The sequence below is a fragment of the Pseudonaja textilis genome, chromosome 16, assembly GCF_049901715.1.
Source record: "Pseudonaja textilis isolate UNSWEBS1 chromosome 16, rPseTex1.2, whole genome shotgun sequence".
Classification (NCBI taxonomy): domain Eukaryota; kingdom Metazoa; phylum Chordata; class Lepidosauria; order Squamata; family Elapidae; genus Pseudonaja; species Pseudonaja textilis.
Genome location: NC_142005.1, coordinates 10,029,518 through 10,053,492, shown reverse-complemented (window position 1 = coordinate 10,053,492; position 23,975 = coordinate 10,029,518). Strand labels below are relative to the sequence as shown.

Here is a 23,975-nt window from a genome sequence, read left to right as displayed (position 1 = left end):
GGCAGAGGGAGAGAAACGAAGGGAAAACAGAGAATGAAAACTCCACATTTTTGTCATTCTAACTTCCTCCAGGTTTTTCCACCATTCCAGGGTTTACTGAGCGAGAATAAAGGTTTGCAGGCAGCAAATAGTTCTTTTCCCGATAATGCCAGCGTCCAGTTTCTACGGTCAAGAAAATGGGGCCTTCAAAAAAAATCTGTGTCTTGTTTGAGATATTTTGTTTCTGCAAAAAAAAAAAAAAAAAAAAACCCACCCCTCCCCAGCAGGCAAAGACCCGGATCGATCCACAGAGTGACCTCCAGGGCTGTCCGAGGGGTTAAAGGTCAGCAGTTCCCATCCAGGCCTCAGGGACTGGCCAAGGGGCTAATTACAATCCGGCCAGAAGAGCAGTGCATCTGTGGCCAGGGATGTCGGGGGAGCCCCCCCTGTACCCCTTGTTTCTTACACACACACGCACACACACACACAAATACAGAATTCTCCCTCCTGCCTTTATATTTCTGCTCGAGGGGCCAAAGGCAATTAGAGGCCATCTTCGACTTAAAATGACCACAGCCGAGCCCGAAATTCACGTCGTGAAGAGAGACATTTGCTACAAAGGGCTTTGCTCCGTTTTATGACCTTCCTTGACCCGGGCGTTAAGTGAATCACTGCAGCTGTTAAGCAAGTCCCGGGGGGGGGTGTTGCCCCCTTGACTTTGGTCGTTAGAGGGCCGCCAGAGGGGGATCCGGTGGGACACAGAGACCGTTGTAAGTGCGAACCATTTGCCGAGCGGCTTGGAGTTTGACCCCGGGTGGAGGCTACAAAGGTCGTAAGGGCAAAAAACGGACCCGAGTCCCCTTTTTTCAGTGCTGGTAAAGTTCTGCCCTCCCCTCCAGGGCAGGCCCTTCTGCCCTCTTTTCCTCAACACGCCTGCCTTCCTGGGGACTAGGAACTTGAAAACCTCTCCCGGCACTCAACACCTGCTGCTGACTTTGGCTGCAAAACGGAGCAAGATAATAATAATAATAATAATAATAATAATAATAATAATAATAATAATAATAATAATAATAATAATAATAAAAAAATAATGCTTGGGAAGTGTTTGACTAGTGATTTGTGATACGAAACCCAGCATGGTTATCTCATTTGTTGTGTGCACTGTCATTTTTGTGTATTATGATGATGATGATAATAATAATAATAATAATAATAATTTAAAAAAACACTCTGATTTCCTTTTGGTTGCTCCTGCAATGACCCCTCCATAACCCAATGCCCTGCCAGGAGGACTGGGTGAGTGGGGGGACACGGGGGAAACGGACGGAATAGGGGAGGAAAGTGGAGGCGAGAGCTGCACTAAAAGAGGAGGAGGAGGAGGAAAGAAGAAAAGAAGAAGAAAAAGAAGGAGGAGGAAAGAAGGAAGAAGGAAGAAGGAGGAGGAGGAGGAGGAGAAGAATAATAGGAAGAGGAAGAGGAAGAAGAAGAAGAGGAGGAGGAGGAGGAGAAAGGAAAAAAGGAAAGTAGAAGGAAGAAGGGAGGAGGAGAATAACAGGAAGAGGAAGAAGAAGAAGAAGAAGAAGGAGGAGGAGGAGGAAAGAAGGAAGCAAGAAGAAGAAGAAGAAGAAGAAGAAGAAGAAGAAGAAGAAGAAGAAGAAGAAGAAGAAGGCGGCCAACGAATCCTCATCCGGAATAAACAAGAGTCTGCTATTGATTTCGGCCTATGGTTAGAGAGGAGGAATTGCAGCAGGGCTCTGCGTGGACAGCCGGCTTCGGCTGCGCTGATCAATAGCCCAATACATCAGGCGTAACCATGGAAACCTCGGGTTGCAGAAGATGATGGGGTGTTGGCAGCGGAGGTGTGTGCGGGGTGTGGGGGGAGGAAGAAGGCAGGGGGCTTGGAGACGAAGATGGCCTCTGATCTGGGGAGGGGCCCCCTCCGCTCAGGAGATGCTTTTGGGTGGGGGGGCATTGCAGACACCCACCCCCCCACTGCTTAAAAATAAATAAAATGCTGGTCTTCCTCCCTCCCCTTCCCCCCCATTGCAAGTAGAAGCCAAGTGAGCAAGCAAAGTTTTAGGGTTTGGGTTTGCATTGGGGAAACCTTTGGCGGTGCCAAGATGCACCTTTCCGGGTTTCACGGCACGCTTCGCGACCGCCGTTCTGTGAATCCGGAAGGCTCTGGCGCCCTTTTGGACCAGTTGGTACTGGAGAAGAGGAGCAGACGGCAGCCATCCAAGCGGTGGCTGTGGAGATGGGTTGAACCAGGTATTCGGGACTACAACTCCCAGCATCCTCTCTTGCAACCTGGTGGGGAGAGGGAGGCCCCCCCGCGTGGCCCCTTTCACAAGAGGTGTGTCGCTGCTCCCTAAGACACTCAAGATTTCCATCTCTTACGCCATGCAAAAAAACAAGGAAAATTCCTTTCAGGTCACGGATTAAACACAACTTTTGTCTTATTTATTTGCGAAACCGGTAACTTCTGGCCTGGACACTGACGGTGCCCCCACGCCCCACTGCAAGCAACACGCAGAAGCGGGAAGAGCTACAAAAGGGGCCACGACTCGGAACGACAAACCCACCACCTCCGGATCGCCTGGACCGGTTTTGCCCCGGACGCTAAAGTTGCTTCAAACCGGGCAGGCGGCCTCTCTTGCCCGCTGCACGCAGGGAACTACCGGCCCTCGGATTTCTGCAAGGGGGGGGGGAAACCCCTTCGTTTAATTTATATTTATTTTTAAAATCTCTTTTATTATCTTGATTGCGGAGGTGGGCATGCTGCTGCCCGCCTCGTCTGCGTTTGGATCCGTAAAGCTGCCAGGTTGGGCCTCTGGCTTAGAAAAACTCCTGGAAGGTTGTGCCTGGACGGCCAGGCCTGGGCAGGGTGGCCCAGCCGCTGCCAGGGGAAAGGAGCATGGGTCCCCAGACTCACCTCTGCGATGCCAGTCCTGGAAAGGGGCACCTCGAGGGCGGAGAGCCTGGCTCCAGCGTGACGCCACGAGGCCGAGGGGTCTTCCCCGGTGCCGATACGAGGCCAGCCTGTCCCTCTGGTTTCCAAAAAGCCCGCTCGAACCCACAATCAAATGTGGCACAGGCTCCTACGCGTGCGTTACACGCTCACTTTGTCCTCCTGGCAAATTTAAAAAAAACAAAAAAACACGGCTCCAACAATGTGGCACAGCCGTGCAAGCGAGCGAGCGAGCGAGCGGACGCATCCCAGGGAGCAGAGAAGCTGATTGCCGCGTGGCTATTGATCTGCCTCTCTCCGTTATTCCACCCCCAGCCCCTTCCAGCGGATCAATGCAGCCCCAATCAATAAGCTGGGCGGGAGATTCGCCCATGTGGCACACACTGCAACATGGGCTCCGTCTCTCTCTCTCTCTCTCTCTTGCACATGCAAGCACACTTTTGCGTGGAGAAAGCAGGAGGGCCGCTGTGCACAACGACGCTGGTTGGTTTTTGGCTTTTTAAACTTTTATGTTAGCCCAGCACATGCCGGCAAACCCCCTCAGGTGGGAAGCTGAGGGGCCTTCCCTCAACGAAAAGACCTTTAATGCCCTCACAACAGCCCTGCTAGGGAGGCCAGGGCAGAGAGAAAAATAACTGCTCACTCAGGCCTTGTCATCAGGTCTAATCCGAATTTAACACCCGCTTGTCTAAACAGGAGAGGAACAGGCTCAGCCAGCCCCAGAGCAAAAGCTTTGGCGCCTTTCCCGTCCTCCCCTTTATTTTCTCTTCCCCTCAAACCCTGATTCCTGGCTTGCTATCAGCAAACGCCAATGGACGCCGCCAGGAAAGTGCAAAAAGAGAAGAGACCGGAAAGGGCTTCGTCGGAGCCGCTGCAACCCACCAGGGATTCCCCAACGTTTCCTCACTGGGATCAGCCAGAGGGCAGGAGATCGAAGTGGTGGGGTGGGATCCCAAGGCAGGATCAGTTGGTCCCTGAGCCCCATAGTTTTGGGGAGCCTCTTGGCCAAAGATTGGTGGGGACGGGGGGGGGTCAGAAGAGAGAAAGAGGCGGCTTCGGTCCTCCGTCTTCTCCTTCCTTCCTTCCTTCCTTCCTTGCAGTCCTATTGATTTTTTCAAAGCCATTTCGAGTAAATCTACCCACCGACTCGGCCCCAAGGAGCTTAAAAGACTTGACAGATTTTATTCAACCCCTCAATCTATTTTAAAACGTGTCGGTCTCTGCGCCAGAAAACGGCCAGAGATCTGCCGAAGGGCTGCGGACAGCCGCGGACCGGAGATTTCAGTCCCAGCGATATCTCAAAAGTCATTTCTTGGAGGGGGGGGGGGAAGAACGCACCGCCGGCTGCCAAACGGGCCTTTTTTTCCTCCTTTTATCTCCTTGAAACTCGCTTGAAACTGCAGCCTCCTCCGATGGACGTAACGAGAAAAGCGCGTATATATATTATAATTTATAGAGTATATAAACAACAGATAACCTATAGGATATGGGAAATAATTGCCACCTAATATTAATTATGAGATACCTAACTGGCTATCAAATGTATTGAAGGAAAATTTAAATCAGTTCTACCATAGAAAGTGTTGTGACGTTTATTCGTATGACTTTTTGTCTTTCAATTTTGTATATTTGCATATTTTAACTTTTGGTATTTCATAGGTTTTTTTAATAATTATTTTTTAAAAAAAACAACAACCCTGCGGCCTCCTTTCTGCAAGGCAAAATATATATCCTGCAAGCATGTATGTGTGTATATGTGCGTGTGTGTATAGAAAAAGAGAATATATATATATATTTTCTCTGTTTCCGCCTCACCAGCATCTTGGGAGGTTTCACTGAAGAGCAGAGACAAGTTTTAAACAATGCCACGTTTGTTCTTTGGTTGGCTGAGGCTTATTTCCAGACGAAACGCCAACCCTTCGGGCTTTGGGGTGCTGGGTGTGAAATTTGCCTTTGGAGGTACAAAACCACTCGGAGAACCTTCACGCTTCTGGCCCCTGAGCCAGCCCCCTCCAATGCATGATTAGCCCCCCTGGATCATCCAGCAAGGAAGGGGCGACCCACCTGAGCAAGGAAAGGCACCCCCCTTCCCCAATAAATAAATCTCGCATCCGGTTTGGCCTTCCCAGTGTGGGGGGGGGGAGAGAGTGGATCGAACATGTTTCCCCCCTCTCCCCTCCCCCCCCAGCCCAGAACATTGGAAGCCCCCAACTCGCTGCCTTCGTTCTCCTCTCGCCGGTTGCCATAGCGGCCACGCAATTCTGGCAGTATTGATGTTCCCCATTGATCTGTGCGGTGGTGCGGTGTCTGGACATGAGGCAGGGCCATTGTGCCGGAGAAGCTGACAGACACCGATCAATGCGCCCTGCCATTTTCCAGCCCCGGCCCACCCCGTCTGCAGGGCGGCCAGCCTTTCAGGGAGGCGGCGCATGGCTGATCCCCACCGGGTATGGGGGAAATGGGGGCAAGGGGGGGCAGAAGGCCGAGGGGGCTTCTCACTTAAAGCAGCAGTTATGGAGTTGCCCCCACCCACCCACTCCAGACTCAGGTCCTTTCTTCCCCCCCAATGCCATCCTCCTAAGAGACCGAAGGGAGGTGGCTGGCCCCTTTGCCAGGTGGAAGAGCAGGAGGCGTGGCCATGCAGATGAAGGGGTGGGGCCATGCAGGTGGTTTACCCCCTGTCCTGTGGCTGGGCCAACCGTGTCCCATCGGGCACAGCCACACAGGGAGGGCACCTTGCGGAGGCCAATGGGCTTGTGACCAGACCGGGAAATCAGTGAGATTTTTGGCTCTTCTGGATGTTTGGTGATGCCGGGAAGTGTTGGCGGTGGAGACCCCTGGGAGGAGGGGGGGGGAGCGCCCTTTGCCCATGGTCTGGTGGGCGGGAGCATGCAAAAGCCAAAGGCCGCTTCGGCCGGGCCCCCCTGGCGCCTTTGGGGCCAAAAGGCCATCGTTGTGGTCTCGGCCGCCCCCCTTGGCTAATCCGCCTTTGCAACCCCCAGAGGGCTTTGGTGGCGGGGCAAGCTGACCACCATTCGTCGCTGGAGAGACCAGGATAGGCCAAGGCGACTCATAGAAATAGCACAGATGGGAGGGGGCTAGACTAGAAGACCTCCAAGGTCCCTTCCAGCTCATTATCCCTTCCTTCCGTTATAATCAGGCCAGTTTGGCGGGATTGGGGAAGGGCGACTGAGGCTGATCCCGTCCCCACCAGGAGCCCCGTGCCTCCTGCCCCTGCCGGCCTTCCTATGGGGTCCGGCCTGATCCGCTCTGCGACCCCGGCCTCTTGTCCTGCGGCTGGACCAAGGCTGGAAGCGCGTGGGCGGCCTCTGGCGGCCTATCCCGGGACTGCAGCCAGACGCAGGCTTGCGGCTGTGGCAGCGCTCTCGGGCGGGGGCAGGTCGACGGGGGACAAAGGACCCTCGTGGAAGCAGAGCGGGACCCCTGGGGGGCTTCCTCAGCCTGGCCCGGCCTGCAGTTCTGCATCTGCTGGTGGGGAGGCCGGAGGGAAGCCCTCTGCACATGCTTTAGGGCAGAGGTCTCCAACCGTGGCCACTTTAAGCCTGGAGGACTTCAACTCCCAGAATTCCCCAGCCAGCTGCCTGGGGAATTCTGGGAGTTGAAGTCCTCCAGGCTTAAAGTGGCCAAGGTTGGAGACCCCTGCTTTAGAGGTTGCAGAGGCAATCTGTTCGTGCTCAGGGGATGCATTTGGGAGCAAGTGGGGTGATGCACTCCGTCCATGCTCAGGTGCACCGCGCCGGGATGTCCTGATGGACTCTGGCTCAATGATGAGGCTTGTTTGCCCCGCCTTCTGCGATTCCTATTGGCCGAGGTCGGTGCCCCTCTAATTCGAATATTTTTCCCGCCTTTCACAGCTTGTCAATCCCTGCGTTGGAAACTGAGCGCCCGATTGGTCGGCCGCCATATCTCCCGCCTCCGAGGGATCGCCCGGTGATTCGGTACGAGGATCGCGGCTCCTCCCCGTGGGCGGGGAATAATGAAGCGAGGGGGCGGAGGAGGCGGCGGCCATTTTGGCTCTCCGCTGACAGGGGCAGGCGAGCGGGAAAGAGGGCGCCGGCCGTGCCTGGCCCTAGCGCTTCTACCCTCGCCTTCCTCGGGCCGCCGGGCTCGGCTCCTCGCGCCTCGCCATGTCGGACACGCGTGGCGGCAATGACAGCCGTCCCGACGAGACCGGCGTCGAGAAACAGGTGAGGGCGGGGAGGGGCCGAGGAGCCCTGGTGGGGGAAGTGTGCAGAACGGGCGGCGTGGATTGGTCTGCAGCTCCGCCACTCGGCGCCGAGCTGCCCCCTGATTGGCTAAACCCTAGGAATGCCCGGGGGCTCATTGGTCGGCGCGCTCTCCGGTGTTCGGGCCCGTGGGCGGGGCGGGGGAGCGATCATAGAGAGGAGCGAGCGCGGCTACCCGCAGCCCGAACTTCCGGTTTGGAATTGCTTCCCCCTCTTGACCGCGCATCTTTATGGTGAGTACCCTTGATGGGGAAAGTCGCGCGTGGGAAGCCGGCCAGTTGCGTGTCGAGCGACCCGAGCCGCCTCTTGAAAGCGCAGCGCCTCCTCTGTCGCCTTGCGGAAGGACATGAACTCCCCTCCCCTGGCGGGGGATGATGGGCCCTGCCGTGCATCCCCGCTGGGTGGTGATTCGGTCTCTTCCTGGACACGGCTGGCTGGGGAATTCTGGGAGTCCACCGGCAGTAAAGAGGCCACAGCTGCCCGCCAGTCCTCCCCCCACCCACAGGGTTGGCCCCAAAGAGAGAAAGACCTTCAGCCTTCAACTCCCAGAATTCCCCAGATGAGCCTTGGGTGGAGTTCACTTCCTGGAATTGGCCAGGGGGGATTCTGCGAGTTGAAGTCCGCGCCTCTTTCAAGGGGTTGAAGTTGGGAGGCGCTGCGGTAGACCTGGCCCGACTTTTTCTCCCCGGCTGAGTAGAGCATCTTAACCGGACAACAGAGCCGGAAAGGGGCCTTGGAGGTCATCCAGTACAACCCCCTGCTCAGAATACAGAATAATACAGTCGGAAGGGACTTGGGAGGTCCTCTAGTCCACCCCCCTGCTCAAGCAGGAGACCTAAGCTCATTCCAGGTCCAGGCTCTTCTTGAAAACCCGCAGCTTCTGGTGGTGAGCTGTCCCACTGGTTAATTCTCCTAAGCTTCGGCAGCAGCTTAGATAACAGTTTGGCACCTGGGGGCAGCGGGGTGGGAGTTGGGTGAGACCCTCCCTAGCAGCCCCCCATGTCTGCTGCCCTATGTGGTTGGCTGAACTCCTTGCCCCAAAGGCTTCCACTTCAAGCGAAGAAGAGACGTCGCAGCTGATGTGGCCCATTAGGCCGCTCCAAATAAACCTCGAGGGGCTGGCATCCCTGCAACGCTCACCCTGGCAAGGTTCGGTTTCAGGCAAGAATAACTGACAGGGCATCCGGCTTGGCAGCAACAGCGCCGGCAGCAGAGATGACAATGTAAGGAGTGAGCATCTGAAAATAATACCAGGACGAGATCCAGCTATTGTAATGAGAAGAATCTGTTTTGAAAACAAAACAAAACCCACAGACACATACACACCGCGGAAGCTCGTTTGAGATCAGCCCAACCCTATAAGCAATATATTACTGTCTTTTGTTTTTTTAAAAAAAGTTATTGTTTTAATGATCTTTTTATTTGCTGCTCTGTGACAGTCATAAAAGGTGGATTGATTGAGATCAGCACAATCTCTTCCAGTGTTATCTTAGGAGAGGCTGGCATGGCTTAAAGAAAAGATAAAATTCTTCTAGGGGTGGAAGAAAGTTCAGGAATGTAGGATTGGCTCTCAGATAAGAGTTTGAAAAGTGTGACAGTCTTTTTTTTTTTCTTTTTACCCCGTCCAGTCATTTATTTATTCTCTTTTGGTTCCTGTTCATCAGCATTCTAGAAATATCTAGCTGGCCCAGGAAGAGGAAGGTCTGGCGCTTCCAGAACGTAGAAGAAACAGGGGTGGATTAGCGGGTGAGAGTCAACGGAAGTGCCTCCTAAGGCTTAATGCACTGAGGCAGATATTACGAATTTTTTAAAAGCTTTATTCTTTAGTGTTGTGCTTTGAACTCCCTTCAAAGAGCTGGGAGATGGCTCTTTTGATACACCAAGAATTTTCTGTCCCTTCAGAGCTTAATGGCTGTTCTTGATTATTATTATTATTTTGGGGTGCCTTGCTTTCTTTCAGGACACGCAGGAAAAGGAAACGGGCATCCCCGAGAAAGAAGAGGAGGCCAAATTAAAAGCCAAATATCCCAACATAGGACTACAGAAGCCCGGAGGTTCTGACTTCTTAATGAAGAGGCTGCAGAAAGGGGTAGGTGAGCCCCCAGAGACCCCACTCCTGAAAGCAGTCTAGGGAAAGGAACCAAAACCCGGCTGGGTGGCAGCTGATAGAGTGAATGGGTGGCTGCCTTGCCTTGTGGAGTGCCTGGGGCCGGAAGCGTGCCTTGCTAAGACTCTTGGTGGCTGCTTGCAGGATTCCCACCCGCTGGGAAAACCTCCGTTTGAAAGGAATAGGTTGGAAGCTTCTCTGGAGTTTCTGCTGTTTTCTGGCAAAGCCTGCCCATATTTTGCCCTGAATGTAACCAGATCAGTCCCTCTGTGGCACATGGGAGCAGCAGAGGGGAGGAGAGCACCGGTCGGTGCCTAGGTGGGCTAGGGCAGGGGTCTGCAACATTGGTCACTTGTGGACTTCATCTCCCAGAATTCCCCAACCCTGGGCTAAAGGAAACAACAGGCCACCAATTGGAGGCAGGGCCCATTGGGAGGAATTGGTGGCCGCAGCTGTTACTTGGGGAAAAGGGCAGCGGGAGGGGACAAGAGGTTGGCATCTAGACGGGCCTACCTTGTGCCAAGTGGCAGCTCAAAATCCTCTCTTTGGGCCTCCCCAGGGGCCTCTCCTTGGGCCGCCATTTGCGGTGGCTTCTCCATCCTTTGGGACCCCAATCTAACCCCGTGTTTTCTTCTATCAGCAAAAGTACTTTGACTCCGGAGATTACAACATGGCCAAAGCCAAAATCAAGAACAAGCAGCTGCCAACAGCGGGTACCGACAAGAACCTGGTGACCGGTGACCACATCCCCACGCCCCAGGATCTCCCCCAGAGAAAATCGTCCCTCGTCACCAGCAAGCTGGCAGGGTAACCTGCTCTCCTGAAGGGATTTCTCTCTCTCTTTCTCTCTCTCTCTCTCTCTCTCTTCCATTTGGGGGTTTGGGGAATTGGGTTGGTTGTTTTTATTTTCTCCGTTGTCAGACTGAACTGAACTCTGCTGTACCCCAGAGCTGGGACGCACAGAACCTCCACTGTGGTGGGTCTCTCTCTAGTAATCAAAGCCAGAAGCCAAGACATGGACTTGTGTGCCGTTCTGGTGTGTGTTTTCTTGCTGCTGCGGGTGGGCAGGCTGTGCGGCATGGATTCTCTGGGGGTGGGGCCGACACCCGCTTTGCTTTAGATCGCCAACGCTCTGTCCTGTCCGTTCATCCTTCATCGCTGGCTCCGGAAGGGGCAGGAAGGCTACAAAGGGGAGCCGAAAGAGGCCGGTGCGGAGTCAAAATGGTGGCTCCGTGCCGTTAGGACGACGAGACCCATCCGCAACAACCACGGGCTGCACGGCCTCCAGCGATCCGAAACGCCCACGAGCCGCCTCACCTTGAGGGAAGAGGGCTTTGCGGGCAGAATCTCAACAACTCGGGGTTGTGCTTCCCCTTCTAGAAAGCCGGTTGAGGGAGAGGCAGGGCCCTTCCAAGGCCCTGGAGAAGCTGTTTAGCAGGGCTCGGAGCTTACAGGCAGAAACGTCTTCCAGACTTAGAAGCTCTTCCCGGGAACGTCGTCCGATGCCGGCTGCCAGGTCCGACCTCCCCTGGATCTGCAGCGAAGCCCTGAAGGCCCCTGGTTGACAGAAACCAGGACGTGCCTTCGGGTCAAGCCCTCCCAGGCCTCAAGTCCAGGCACCTGGCCGGATTTGAAAGGGCTCGCCCCTTCCTCTCCGCTGTTTGCCACGGCCTCTCAGACCAGGGGGGTGCGGATCTTCCGACGTGGTGTAAACATGCCTGCGTGGAGGAGCCCTTTTGGAAAGAGACGCGGGATGTGAAATCCTCTCGGGACGGGAAAAAGAGATCTGGGGGAATCGTCTTGGGAGTGGATCATGGGCGCTCGGCCGGCTGCTCGTGCTGCCTGGCCAACGGCTGGCCGGTCTTGTCTCAAGGGCGGGCGCCTGGCCCACGCCCCCCTCGGAAACTCAGCCCTTGGGAGCCCCGGAGGCAGCGGATGCCCAGCGGATGGCGGGTCAAAGCAGGAGGAAGGGCCGACGCCGTGGGGAGCTAAGGAGTCCGAATTCTGAAGGGGAGGCGCTGAGGGATGACCGGAGGTTTGGCTTAGTGAAACGCACCGCCTTCGATTCGCGACGGGGAGATGATCTTTGCCTGCCTTTAAAAAAGAGGAGTATTTACAGCAGGGGCATCCCATTTCCGCCACTTGATAAAGACGGGGGGCTTCGGCTCCCGGGATCCCTCAGCCAGCTGCGGAATTCTGGGAGTTAAAGTCCACCCGTCTTAAAAGTGGCCAAGGCTGGACACCCCTAACTTAAAGCACCCAGGATGATTCCAACAGTGTTTTCCCTTCGATCAGCGGAATAAAGAGAGAAACCTACAACTTTGAAGAGGGAATTCTCCTCCCCCCCCCCCCGCCCACCCCAGTTGTCAATTAAGACGGCTGGATGCAGAAATCAAAGGGATGAACCGACCGCAGGATCCTCTGGGCAGCCCAAGGGAATGACCTCCAAGGTCCCTTCCAACTCTGTTAGATTAGAAAGCAGGTCCCCTCGCTTAGTGTCCCCCCCCCAACCCTTTGGAATTTGGGGAGCTCCGGGGGGGGCCTTCCCAAGAGCCCATCTTGGGGCCGGCCTGGCTATTTGGGTGTGTGTGTGTGTGTGTGTGGTCTCCAGGGAGGTTGCGAGAAAAAAATTGGAGGTTATCCGAGGGGCTGGGCGAGGAACAACCAGAGCAGGGGTCCTCTTGAGGTCCGCCGGCCGCCCTTCCCCGCTCTCTGTCCTCCGTCTGCGTTCCTCGCTTTCTCTCCCAAAGAGAATAAAAATCCTGCGTTTTGGAAGTGGGAGCGTCCCCTCTCTGCCACGGAGCTCGGTGGGTCGCAACACGGAAGAGGGTCCCCTTGATCAGCCTCCCCCCACATCCTGCTGGGTGGTCCGTGGGGGCACCGAGTAGGGTCTCTGCTTCCCGCTATTTATGCCCAAAGGCGCAGCTGCTTCCTCCGAAGCCCTGTGGTGCTTCGAGACCCCCGCAGAGCGGAGCCCCCCGAGCCGGCCGTCTGTCCCAGCCATACTGTAAATAGGACCCAAGTCTGTCTCTCTCACATATATATATATATATTTTCATTGTCTTCATCCTTCTGGTGCTTGCTTTTTCTAAGAAAACCAAAAACAAATTGCAAACCCCCAACAAAATATGACCGTGCACACATAATTCTCCCCCTCTCTCTCCCAGCTTCCAAATCAGGGGTGCCCCCTCTGCCCTCCTCTTCCTCCTTCCCGCAAACCAAGCTGGGTGCTTCAGAGCTGCTGCTTGACAAGGCGGGCAGGGAGGGATGTGTGCTCTGGCTTTGGCGACCAGCAATTCCCAGGGTGGCTGGTGGGCTGTGACAAAGAAAGCGGGGGGAAGACCAGGTGTGGACATTGGAGTGACAAACCCTTTTGACAATAAAAAATAACCCTTGTTTCAACCCAGGATTCCGATGTCTGTTGTGTGGCCTCTTTTGGGGGGGGCGCCGATCCCGGTTAGCTGGTGCTAACGTGGTTTACTGGGTTGCTTTTCACTTCGGGCATTTGTGCGAACCACTGTGGTTCGCCAAACGTGGCTTGGAGGCTTAGCGAGTTGTGCGAAGCCTGGTTTGCTCTCTGGCTAACTCGACAAATCCAAGGTTAGAGGGTGGCACAGCCGGGTGTACGTTTCGCTGGCTTCCGTCATTAAATACCTGCTTCTATCTTAATTTTAACCCCTGCCTCCAGGGTGGAGTCTCCCCACTTGGCCCCCCCCACTTGGAAACGTATGGACTTCAACTCCCAGAATCCCCCAGGCGGAGCCATTCAGGGCGTTGACGTCTACTCAGAGGAAGAGGAATTGGGGGGGCGCAGGCCATGGCCTTGTGTGAAGGGGGCTTGCTGGCCGTGCCGTTCCCTCCTCGGCCATGGGGGGGTGGACGAGGCCTTCCAGTTCACCCACTCGCAGATCAAGAGGGGGAGGAACCCAGCCCGGACTTGGACGGCCCCCCCCTCTGCATTTCCAAAGGTTGAGATCATTGCAAAGCGTGGGAATGGCAAGCGGGGAAGGGAGAGGAGCCCCAGAGCATTGTGGGAAGGGCTGGACTGCTGGGTTTGTTTGCTGCCGGGGCTGGGCCAAAGCCCCTTCCCCAACACACCCACCCCACCCCGGTGCAAATTCGGAGCTTGCTGGGGTGTGTGTGTGTGTGTGTGCTTTCCTGGGGAGCCTGCCAAAGTGTCCCATCGAGGGACGCTCAGGCTCCCCTCCCAAAATCTCCTCTGAAAATCCCCTCCAAGGTTTGTGTTTTCTTAGCTGGGCTCGGCCGGCCACCCGTGTTTTCAGTATCAACCTGGCTTGTTTGCTTTGGAAGGTTTTAATTGCTGTTTTCCTTTTCCCCCAGGTGCCTCCTGGGGCTGGGCTGTTTACCTGGCTTCAGGGCACCACTTGGCGGTTCCTTTGCGGGTGGAGGGTCAGAGGCCAGAGGGGACGCTTGCTGGAAGGGGTGCCGGGCACACAGTCTGGCCGGAAGAGGGGAGGAAAGGGCTCCTGGGTTTAGGCTGATCGGCCTGCCTTCCTCTCCCCCCTCCTTCAGGGCAGCCCTAAATTGCTCCTGCTTAGCATATTAGGAGCCTCTGGGGTGCAGTTGCAAACTACTTCTTCTTCTACACCCCCTAGCCTCTGGGGTGCAGCACTACAAACTACTTCTGCTGACTGCCAGCCGCCTACAATTTGGTGGTTCAGATCCCACCAGGCTCAAGGTTGACTCAGCCTTCCGTCCTTCCGAGGTGGGTCAAATGAGGAGGACCCAGATGGTTGGGGCTGGCAAGAGGCTGACTCTGTAAACCACTTAGAATATAAGTCTGAATGCTGTTGCTTCTTTGATCCGGAGCACTCGGATTCCCACGATGCACGGCTGCCCTGGCCGACTTGCATGGTTCTCCCATCTTTGGGGGCAGAGTCCCGGCTTTCTTGTGGATTTGATTTCGGCCCGAATTGATCCCCTGAGAAAAGTTTTTTTCATCTGTGTCGGCAGCTCGTTCAGTAAGACTGAGAGGTCGGAATATTGCCAGGTCTCCGTCCCTCGATTGTCCGCCTAACCCTTTGCCCAAATCTCAGGTGAGAAGCTGGAACGGAGGTCAGGCGGACATAGCGGAGGATTCTGGGCTAAAGAAACACTGGCATCTTGGTGTTTCTTTGGTCTAAAACAAGGATGTCCCACCTTGGCCCCTTTCAAAGACAGGTGGACTTCAACTCCCAGAATTCCCCAGCCAGTGTGGCTGGCTGGGGGATTCTGGGAGTTGAAGTCCACCTGTCTTTGAAAGGGGCCAAGGTTGGACCCAACTCCTGGTCTAAAGTCTTCTACTTCTGGATCCCTCCTCTCTTGACTTTTAACACCAGGGCCACAGGGGGAAGTCCCCTTGGGGGCTCTCTTGGTGAGAAATCTGGGGCAGGACCTCTTTTGGAAAGTCGCTTCTCTCACCCCACCCACTCACCCCTTTGATGTGGCAGAGGAGGAGAAGGTGGGGACAGTCCGGCCAGGAAAAACACCAGGGGCGGTGGGCTTGTTACGGAAAGCCCCCCCCCCGCCCCCAGCTTTCAAATCCTGCCAAAAGCCGTAGAGCAAAGCAAGATTGACGGTAAAGGTGATCTTTTTTTTTTTTCCCATTGAAGAAATGAGGACTAGAAACTTGGGCCACCCCATTCTGACGAAACCCAAGAATCGTCCCGTCAAGTTTCTTTCTTTAAAAACAAAAACAAAACTCGTGCGGTTTTTGGCCTTTGGGGTTGTGTCCTTAATAAATGTCGGTGGTGTGGTGTGCTGACGTTTGGGTGAACTGAGAGTTATCCTCGGTGCGTGATTGACACTGTTTTGGGCACCGTGTCAGCGGTTTTAGGGCTGGGACGTTGTATTGCTGACATCTGAAGACAAGATGTACTTTTCCTGAAGCTGTTTTCTTCCTCTTTCTTAAGTCCTCCGTCACCATAGATTTCTTACATCACCTCCAGGGATTGGTCGCTACGGGATTATGTAATGGGGATGTAGGTCGGGTAACCAGGTTGGCTCCCTGTTCTGAGTCGGGGGGGGGGGAGGGTGAGTGGGTGGACTTTGAACAGAGATGGGCCTGTGTGCTCAGGATTTCACTTTTAAAATTCCATTTTCTCTCCAGTTTGTATTTTTCCTTTTCCCATCAGTGGAAATGGCTTTAGTGAAGGGAGGGAATTTTCAGTGACTTAACATGACGCTGTTTTCAAAGACTCTGGCTGGTTTACAAGAGAAACACAGGGACCTCTGTAAAAATTAATCCCACCTCTGCAGAATACAAGCCCCTTCTTTCTTTAAAGGCTGGGGGGTCTCCAGGAAAACAGGCGAGGAAGAGACCGCCTCACATATATGAGGCAGACCACCGGCGCCTGTCTTTCAGGGCAAAAATCGGTCTGCTTTGGCTCAGTGTGGGGAGGATGGTTTGGGTCAGGCCTTTTTTGAGTTTTTTTTTTGTTGACGCTCTTTTGATGTAAACCTTTAAAAATACATTTTCCCATAACGTCATTCGGGGAAGGAAAAAACACTACTTTTAAGCAGTTTTTTTTTTGAAACCTGCTTTTCTTTACCGAGGTTTGAAATGGGCCAAACGCCGTCCCTGGTCCCTAAGGCTTTGGAAGGGGTGATTTCATTCTCGTTATCCTTGGCCAAACCCAGGCCTCCCTCCGCGTGGGTTGGTCTAGACAACCCCAAACGGCTTCGTCTGGGGAACATTTGCCCCGGTGATGTCACGGTGGGGGGTGATCCTATTTGTGGGCTGGTCAGCCCTGGGTCCCTGCGAAGGAGTCAGCTGCTGCGTGGGGATTGCACAAACTTTTGAAATCTGTCATTTGCCCTGAGGCTGCGTCGGACATCCTGTTATGCTGCAGAAAGATGCTGAGCTTTTCCTTTTGCCAGCCAGGCAGGGCCGTTTCTGCTGAATTCTACTCAAGAATGGTTATTTATTGCTATCCTCTTTTGTTTTTCCTGTAAATCAGGCAGCGAACGTATCCAGTACCCCCTTCCTCCTGTTTTCCTTAACCACAACAGCCCTGGGAGGTGGGCTGGGCCAGGAGAGAGGGAATTGGCTCAGAGGTCACCCAGCTGGCATTCATGCCTAAAGTGGGACTACAACACCCATCATCTTTTGGCTGATTTGAGGTTCGGCTTGATGTCCATCCCGCAGGAAGGGGTGGCTCTCGTCAGGGTACTTTGTGGGGCATATTCGGGGTGGGGCGGGGGGGCATTTGCCAGCCAGCATTAACCCAGATCCAAAACTGGCCTGGAGGATTCAGGGTGGAACGGAGGGGGGACCCCAGACCTCTGCCTTGCAGGAGGAGGGGGGACTCCCCAAGAGCATCTAGCCCAGGGCTGTCCAAGTTTGGCCTCTTTTAAGGCCGGTGGACTTCAACTCCCAGAATTCCTCCTGTGTGGCCCGCTGGGGAATCCTGGGACTTGAACTCCAACCGGTCTTAAAAGCGGCCAAGCTTGGACAGCCCTGGGCTAGTCCGGAGGAGACCGACCCCCCCTCCCTTGGCGAGGAGGGGGAGTCGGGGTCAATCCAGGACGCTCCCCCGTCCCCTTTTGCTTCCCCTCCGAGGTCCCGCAGGACGCTTCCATTCTTTTCTTTCTCCCCCCGCCTCCCCCTTTTCCCAAAGCCAAAATGCGCCCGTCCATCCTGGCTGGGAAGATGAAAGGGGGAAATCCGAGCCCGTCTCTGATTGGCTACCCAGAATTTTCCCCTTTCCCCCCTCCCTCAACCCAGGAGGAGCCCCCGCCCTTCCTTCGCTCTCTCCTCTCGCTCCAATCGCCTCTTCGTCTGCGTGGCCCCGCCCCTTCCGCCGGCGTCGCCCGTTGACGTCAACGCGCGGGCGGCATTTATAACGGGCGCTCCGTGCGCGTGCCACTCCCCTCCTCAGGACGAAGCCGTCACTCGAGGCCGGCCGCCATGTTCAACAAGAAGACGATGGTGCTCTATTGCGGCGGCTCCCCAGGATTGGCACCGGCCGCCCCTCAGTCCCCCGGAGGCGGAGGCGGCGGCGGCGGAGGAGGCGGCGGAGGAGGAGGCGAGGGCAGCCTGGCTCTCCTCCCCGGCGGCGTTCGAGGAGCCCTGAGCGGGGGGCTGTGCTGGCCTCCCGCCGGCTGCGCTGAGGGGCCTCGAGCGCTGATTGGCGGAGGGTCGCGCGCAGGGCCCCTCTCGCTGATTGGGCCCCCGGACGCGGCCGCGCGCGCGCTGATTGGCCAGGAGGCGCCGCCGGCGACCCCCGAAGAGGAGCTGGACGGCTGCGAGCCCGAGGCGGAGACCGGAGCGGAGCCTTCCGCCGCCTCTTCCTCTTCCTCCGCCCCGCCGTCGCCCGGGGACCCGCTGCGCCAGGTGACGCTGCAGCTGGTGGCCTCGTACCTGCGAGAGGCGGCCGACCAGGAGCCCCCCAAGCAGGACGGCTGCGGCGGCGGGAAGTTCCTGCAGGGCCTGCTGGGCCGCTTCGGTCCCTGCCCCGCCGAGGCGGAGACGGCGGCTCGGGCCCTGGAGACGTTGCGGAGGGTCTGCGACGACATCATGGAGAAGCACCAGCTGGCCTTCCAAGGTGGGCGGCTAACCCCCCCCCTTCCCCGGTACTCCCCCCCCCTTAGTGCTGCATTGGTGCTCCTGATGGGGCTTGTAGTCCAAGAGGGGGTCTCCCCCTCGCAGCGGATGCGTGCAAATACTGAGGAAGTGCCCTGCAAGCAGGATGGGCCTAGTTCGCCCCCACCATGGGATTGCAGGGGTGCGAATATTAAACTGCAACATAAACAGAAGTCTAGTCTACTTAGCCCCCACCCAAAGGGAAGCAAATATTGAGAAACTGCAATGCAAACAGAGTGGTCTAGTAAACCCCCCAAAAAAAAGGACAGCAAGCAAGGAGTATTGAGGATGGGATTTGGGGAGGGGGCAACTATTGAGAAAGTGCCATGCACCCAGAGGGTTGGTCTACCCCACCCTGAAAAAAAAGGGGGTTCCTCCATCCCGAAAAAGCATCAAACTGCAATAGAAGGCTAGTCTAGTTAGCCCCCTCCCCCCCAACAAAAGGGCAGCAAGGAGGGAGGATTGGGGATGGGATTGAGAGGGGTGCAAATATTGTTTTAAAAAACGGCAATGCATTCTTTTGAAAAGGCTGCTAGCAAGGGAGGACTGAGAGGATGCAAGATAGGCAGGAAGGGATGTAAAATAGACTTTCTGATATTCAGGGTCCTTCTCCCCCCCCCTCCCCGTTTGCCCTCTGCTGGGGAGAGATGAAGAGGCTCTTGGTCTGGATTGGCTGGAAGGCAGCTGCAACTCTGGTGGAGCCCACCCGGATGGCTGGGAAGCTGTGTGTGGCCGGGGCTGCAGCAGGGCAGCCTGGCTTCTCTCTTTCCTTCTCTGCTTCCCTTCTCTGCCCCCCCCCCCTTGTTTTTGCTGCAAGCAGTCATTGTGAAAGTATCAGGCTGCAGCAGAAAGGAAACTGCACTTTGTACTGTGGGGGAGGGGGGGGCAACCTTGCAGGCAGGCAGAGATGAAAAAAAAAATCTCATTATAGATTAGCTTTATCAGTGGCTCGTATCCTGCTGGGCCCAGCAAGCGAAAAATAGCTCATTGTAAACAGGGTGGTGTTTGTTTTAAAAAAACACACACCAGAAGCTTCTCTAGCTAGCCAGTTTTTTTTAAACTTCCTTTGGTTGTGCTTCACCTTTGGAGTGATTCTAGCAAAGTGTTTAAAGTTTGCCAGCTTTTGAGTTTTCTTGATAATAAATGGGATGGTTGCTGAGGGGTTTCCAGGCTGATGTACAGTGTGGGACATCCTGGGCCCTCGTGCTTTGAAGCGGAGGACCGTGACACAGAACAGGCAGAGGAAGGGCTTCCACTCCTGTCGTACAATAGTATTTGGCTGATTCATTGAATTCCCTGGTAGCCGATTTCATCAGCACCTGCCTTCCTGGGAGGCTTAAAGCCTTCTGAATAATCCACGATACCGCAGGGATTCTCCTCACCTGAATTCAAACTTCCTGAAGCTTTGAGATCAACTGGGGAATCCAGTTCTGCCTTTGCCTCTTACGTGGCACCACTAAGCAGTCTGAATTGCAAGTTGCATCCTGCTTTGCTTGGGAAATCACTGGGCCTGAGTTAAATATTCTGCGCAAAATTGCTGTTTCCTTTTAGTTCTAGTTGCTGTTTGGATGAACTGTAGCAGCAGTGACCATGATTCTGAGGTCCCCCTCCCCCCATTTGCAGGAAATGACCAGACAAAACCAGGATACGTTTGTCCCCTCTTTGACCTTCTGTGGTGCTTTGCCTAAAGTCCTTCCTTCCCTTCTTAATTCAGGAATGCTGAGGAAAGTGCAGATCGACAAAGCGGATGACTTGAAGCTTATGTCGGAAGTTGCAACGCAGGTTTTCAACGATGGCATAACAAACTGGGGGCGAATTGTGACTCTCATTTCTTTTGGTGCCTTTGTTGCCAAACACTTGAAGAGCATAAATCAAGAAAGCGGCATCAGCACTTTGGCGGAGATCATCACGGAGGTGCTGGTGACAGAGAAGAGAGAGTGGCTGCTGCATCACAACGCCTGGGTGAGTGAGATTCCTGGCCTTTGGGAGGTTTTCTTGCTAGTTTGTTCCTCCTTTTGACAGACCTGGGAATGGGGGAGGAGTGGAAACGTCCGCTGTGCTTAAGGCTAGTTGTCCAGACAAAACAATAACGCTTAAACTCCTGGATGATGGGGGCCTCCCTCGTGTTAACTCAGGATCAAAACGTGAGCTTGTTTTCCTTGACTTGTAGAGGCAGAGATTGCATGACCCATCTTCCTGTTCCCCCAGGAGGGGTTCTAGAGGGGTGGCCTCCTGGGGTTTTTTTACGATAAGGACTTAAGTTCTCCTCTGAAGGGGTTTGAGATAGAGGTCCTATTCTGGAATCCACTTCTCTCTTCCCGCGCTTTGCTTGCTTCCTGGGCATTTTCTAAAGCTGCCAGGTGCTGCTGTTGCTGCCTGTCTCACAGCCATTAACGGTGCCGTTCTTTCTTTTAGGAGGGCTTTGTTAAATTCTTCCATGTAGAGGACCTGGAAGGCAGCATCAGAAACATTCTGGTGGCTTTTGCGGGCGTGGCTGGCCTAGGAGCGAGCTTGGCTTACTTGATCCGGTGAGCCAAAACAGGGGGGCTCTCCCGAGTGGAGCTTAGCTTTGGACTACTCGGTTCCTGCTGTGAGTAGAAAACTGAGCTGTTCTCCTCCTCCTGCCAAGCGGGAAGCAGGACAGCTGGAACGCCCCAAGAAGAAGGATTGCTATGAACTGTCCGGGATAGAAGGTCACCCAGCAAGGATGTCTTACCAATGGAAGTCGCTTTTCCCAAGGGAAGAAACGTGCGCCCTCTGCTTCACTCCCACGAAGCGAGGAGGACTGAAGCCCTGGTGCAGGAGGAGGGGTGCTTGGACTGGCGGCATCGGGCCGTTGGATGCACTGAGCAGTGAGTGATCCGTTTGCACAGTCGTGCCCTCCTGTCTTTTGGAGAATAACGCTGGGCCCGAAGGGGTGTTTGGGCCCAGCCTCGTCCTTAAAGACTTCTGGGTGATCTCTGGGAAAGGAGAGAAAAGGCGTCCTTCAGCCGCTCATCAACACATCGCATTCTAAAGGGCTGACTGTATTTTTTTTTTTTAAATTTTCCCACCTTTCTTTCCACTGCCCTCCTTTTGAAAGCGTTACACTGCCATTAAGCGTGCGCCCTCCCCTCTTGAATCACACCTAGCTGCTCCCTGCAGCCGAGCTCCGTCTGCAACCGTGATCAGTACCATTTGGGACCCACGAAACCTGCAGAAAGATTGCAAAGAGGGTGTTTTTTTTTAAAAAAAACCAAACATTCAGTTTGGATTTGATGACTCTTGATTCATCCCCGCTCTCCCCCATCAGCATATACTGGGCATTTCAGAAAACCTTTGTATCCAAGTTAACAAGGTTCTCGATGTGACTGCAGCGACCAGGTTAAAGTAGCAAAGTATTTTGAAAACCCCTCTTGGGAAGAAAAGGAGCCTTTGGGGGGCTTTCCATCGCCCTGCTTTATTTTTTGATTCTCAAGTTGAGTTTAAAGGTTCCTTTAAAAAAAAAAAAAGCTAAACTTGCACATGAATGTCATTTATCCTGTAAGAAAACAAAAAAAAGTTGTGTGAATTAGCAGTGTGAGATCCTGTGGTACACGAACACACACACACATTCTAGTCTGTGGGCAGCTTCCTGGGTGCCCTCCAGATCTTTCAGCCTGGGTGTTTCCGGAGGATGCCTGACGGCCTTTTCTGAACCCTTGGGGATGAAACAGTTCATAAGCTGCGTTGTCTTTGATTTTTTTCCTTTTTCCTTTTATTCAGGAGAATGGCTTCAGTTAATAAGAGCAGGAGTTTTAATTTGCAGTCCAGAATTGCTTTTAGTTTTCACTGTGCATCAGTCTAGACCAGGAGTATCCAACCATGACCACTTTAATAACCATGGGCTTCAACTAGCTGGGGAATTCTGGGGGAGTTGAAGTCCGCAAAGTGGCCAGGGTTGGACACCCCTGCTCTAGCCCAAATAACGGCAGAGGTAAAAATCTTGGTGCGGTGCTGGAAGACCTGCTTGTTTACATAAACTGTCTAATAAAACCCATTCAGTGATTCTCTCAATGGGAGGAGGTCCTTCTGTTAATACAGAAACCTGAAGTGTTTGTTTTCGCTTTGTGGCTGAATGATTGTCCCTTGTTCTTTTTTTTTGTCCCCCTTTAACGTTGCCAGGCAATTCGTTGGCAGATGAGGCTTAAAATCCTGGACTGGCTTTTTTCTATGGAGAGGCAGGGCTGGAGATCACTTTTAGAACAGAACGAGAACCAGCCAGATTCAGGGACGGGACTAAACCTTCTTTCTTCATTCAGGGTGGCCTGAATTCTGGCTCGGGTCCTGGGGCTTGTCTGATCTGTGGCTTGCCCTTCCTTTTTCCAAATTGCTGGTCTGGGCGCACTTGAGGTGATTACAAAGGTGTCACAGTGATGTGCAAGGAAATCAAAACATTTCACACAGATTAAGTTGCTCCCTTCTATCTGACTCCAGGACCCAGAAATGTGGTTTAGAAGGAAAAAATTGAGACCAGGCTATAGGGAAGTATTTTCATAGGGCTAATAGAATTGGCCTATTGCAATGCCTCGTGTGGGGGTTTATTGGCAGAGTATGCAAAGTTTTTCCTTAGAAATATGCAAAAATGGCACTTCTCTAAGGTTCTGTTTATAAACACTGGTGCCCTGTGTGTGTGTGTGTGTGAGAGAGAGAGAGAGAGAGAGAGAGTCAGCTAGCTGGGGTTTTTCTGTCCAACCAAACAGGCAGTGCCTGAGGTTCCCCATTTTCACACGAGCAAACCGATTCCAAGTGAGACCCGATTGGGTTAGCCTGTCCGCTTTCCTCCTCTTGACTCAAACCCTTGACTCAAACCCCAGTGGCTGCAATAGGCCCCCCGAGCCTGGATTCCTTTTGATTTCTTGGCAGATCAGAAGAACCAGTCACAAACCCTGGGAGTTGTCTTTTCATCCCAGGTCCTCTTTGGCTGCTAGGCCACTGGGCTTTAACTTCTCTTTTTGTGGTAGGAAAGAAGGGAACAAGGGTTGCGTGTAGCGAAAGCCAGAGACATGTTTATTCTGAAGACCTTGACTTCCAACAAAGCCCAAGTGTGCCAGCAACACGGAGGCCTCACTGATTCCTCCCACCCTGCCCACATTCCTCCCAGGCAGAATCACTGTTTTGCAATCTAGCAATGAAGTGTTTAATATATTATGTGCTTGAATGTTCACCCGGATTAAATTAATTTAACCCTTGACTGTTCAACTTGTCAGTAATGTTATATACATTGGGCAGGCTTCCCTGTCTTAGAATGTCCTGCTTTGACGAAGCAGAGGAATGTATTTGTCTGAATATTGCAAATGTTCTTTTGGGAATTGACCATAAAAAGTTCATGTATTAGTAGACTCTTAATCCAATGAGGTTCTTTGAACTCTCCCCCCCACCCCACCCCCCACCCCCAAAAAAGCTTGTATTACTCCTTGGTGTAACTGATGGACTCGTGCCTTTTCCTCTAACCTGATCTTTATAAATTTCTCAGTTTTGCAATAAGTAGATGGGTGTGTTGGAAATCACTGTCGGGTGTGATGCTGTGCCTTTTTCGAGCAAAGGTCCTACTTCAAAAAAAGCAGATCACAGAATTGCCCATCCCTTGAGAGGATGCCAGCGGGCTTCGTCCTTGGTTCAGCTTCTAGGCAAAAAACTAAAGAGTGCTCGCTCTACAACTCAGAAAGGTTTAACTGAAGCAATCGTGGGCGGGCGGCATTCATCCTCATGAATAGAAAGAAGCCAGATTAAGGAAGTCCAGCAACAAGTGCAAGATAGCCATTTCCCCTTTCTGCTTTTCACGTGCTCACACACCCAATTCACTGTAGAAGCCTCTGCTCTCAAGGTGTGAATGGAAAGGGGAAAAAAAACGTCATTGGCAGCCAGCAAAACCAAAGGGAAGAACTGGTGTCTTATTTTAGGGTTGAGAAAATAAACAAACTTCAGAAAGAACAAATCATTCGGGACTAGCTAAAGTACAGTGGAGCCAAACGCTTTGAATGAGGCTTAAATAATTTGGTCACATGGTGCAAAGGAGTCACTGAAGAAGAGTTTCTTGGAAAAATCAAGAGCGATTGATTGTTGGAA

The 23,975-nt window shown here is 53.7% G+C and overlaps 3 protein-coding genes across 3 annotated transcripts in view; 2 read left to right on the top strand and 1 right to left on the bottom strand.

Moving 5' to 3' along the window:
* Positions 1-2,979, bottom strand: part of LOC113452503 (hepatocyte nuclear factor 6-like) — a 30,512-nt gene extending 27,533 nt beyond the window's left edge. The window contains exon 1 of the mRNA XM_087913942.1: positions 2,915-2,979. The gene's annotated coding sequence lies outside the window, so the exon portion shown is untranslated. The remainder of the gene's footprint in view (positions 1-2,914) is intronic.
* Positions 1-10,316, top strand: part of ENSA (endosulfine alpha) — a 42,854-nt gene extending 32,538 nt beyond the window's left edge. Inside the window, exons 3-5 of the mRNA XM_087913943.1 lie at positions 6,826-7,158; positions 9,158-9,286; positions 9,945-10,316. Coding sequence (XP_087770069.1) covers positions 7,099-7,158; positions 9,158-9,286; positions 9,945-10,115 — 360 coding nt within the window. The 5' untranslated portion in view covers positions 6,826-7,098 and the 3' untranslated portion in view covers positions 10,116-10,316. The remainder of the gene's footprint in view (positions 1-6,825; positions 7,159-9,157; positions 9,287-9,944) is intronic.
* Positions 10,317-17,173: 6,857 nt separating this feature from the next.
* Positions 17,174-23,246, top strand: MCL1 (MCL1 apoptosis regulator, BCL2 family member). The gene is made up of 3 exons (XM_087913941.1): positions 17,174-17,850; positions 19,603-19,850; positions 20,304-23,246. Exons 1-3 carry the CDS (start codon positions 17,214-17,216, stop codon positions 20,418-20,420), a joined length of 1,002 nt encoding a protein of 333 aa, XP_087770067.1. The 5' UTR covers positions 17,174-17,213; the 3' UTR covers positions 20,421-23,246.
* Positions 23,247-23,975: the final 729 nt, after the last annotated feature.

Bases quoted from the DNA above. Each gene is read 5' to 3' on its own strand.
- MCL1 (XM_087913941.1), top strand. From the start codon at position 17,214: ATGTTCAACAAGAAGACGATGGTGCTCTATTGCGGCGGCTCCCCAGGA. The intron at 17,851-19,602 runs GTGGGCGGCTAA...TTCTTAATTCAG, and splicing joins GCACCAGCTGGCCTTCCAAG to GAATGCTGAGGAAAGTGCAG. The intron at 19,851-20,303 runs GTGAGTGAGATT...TCTTTCTTTTAG, and splicing joins TGCTGCATCACAACGCCTGG to GAGGGCTTTGTTAAATTCTT.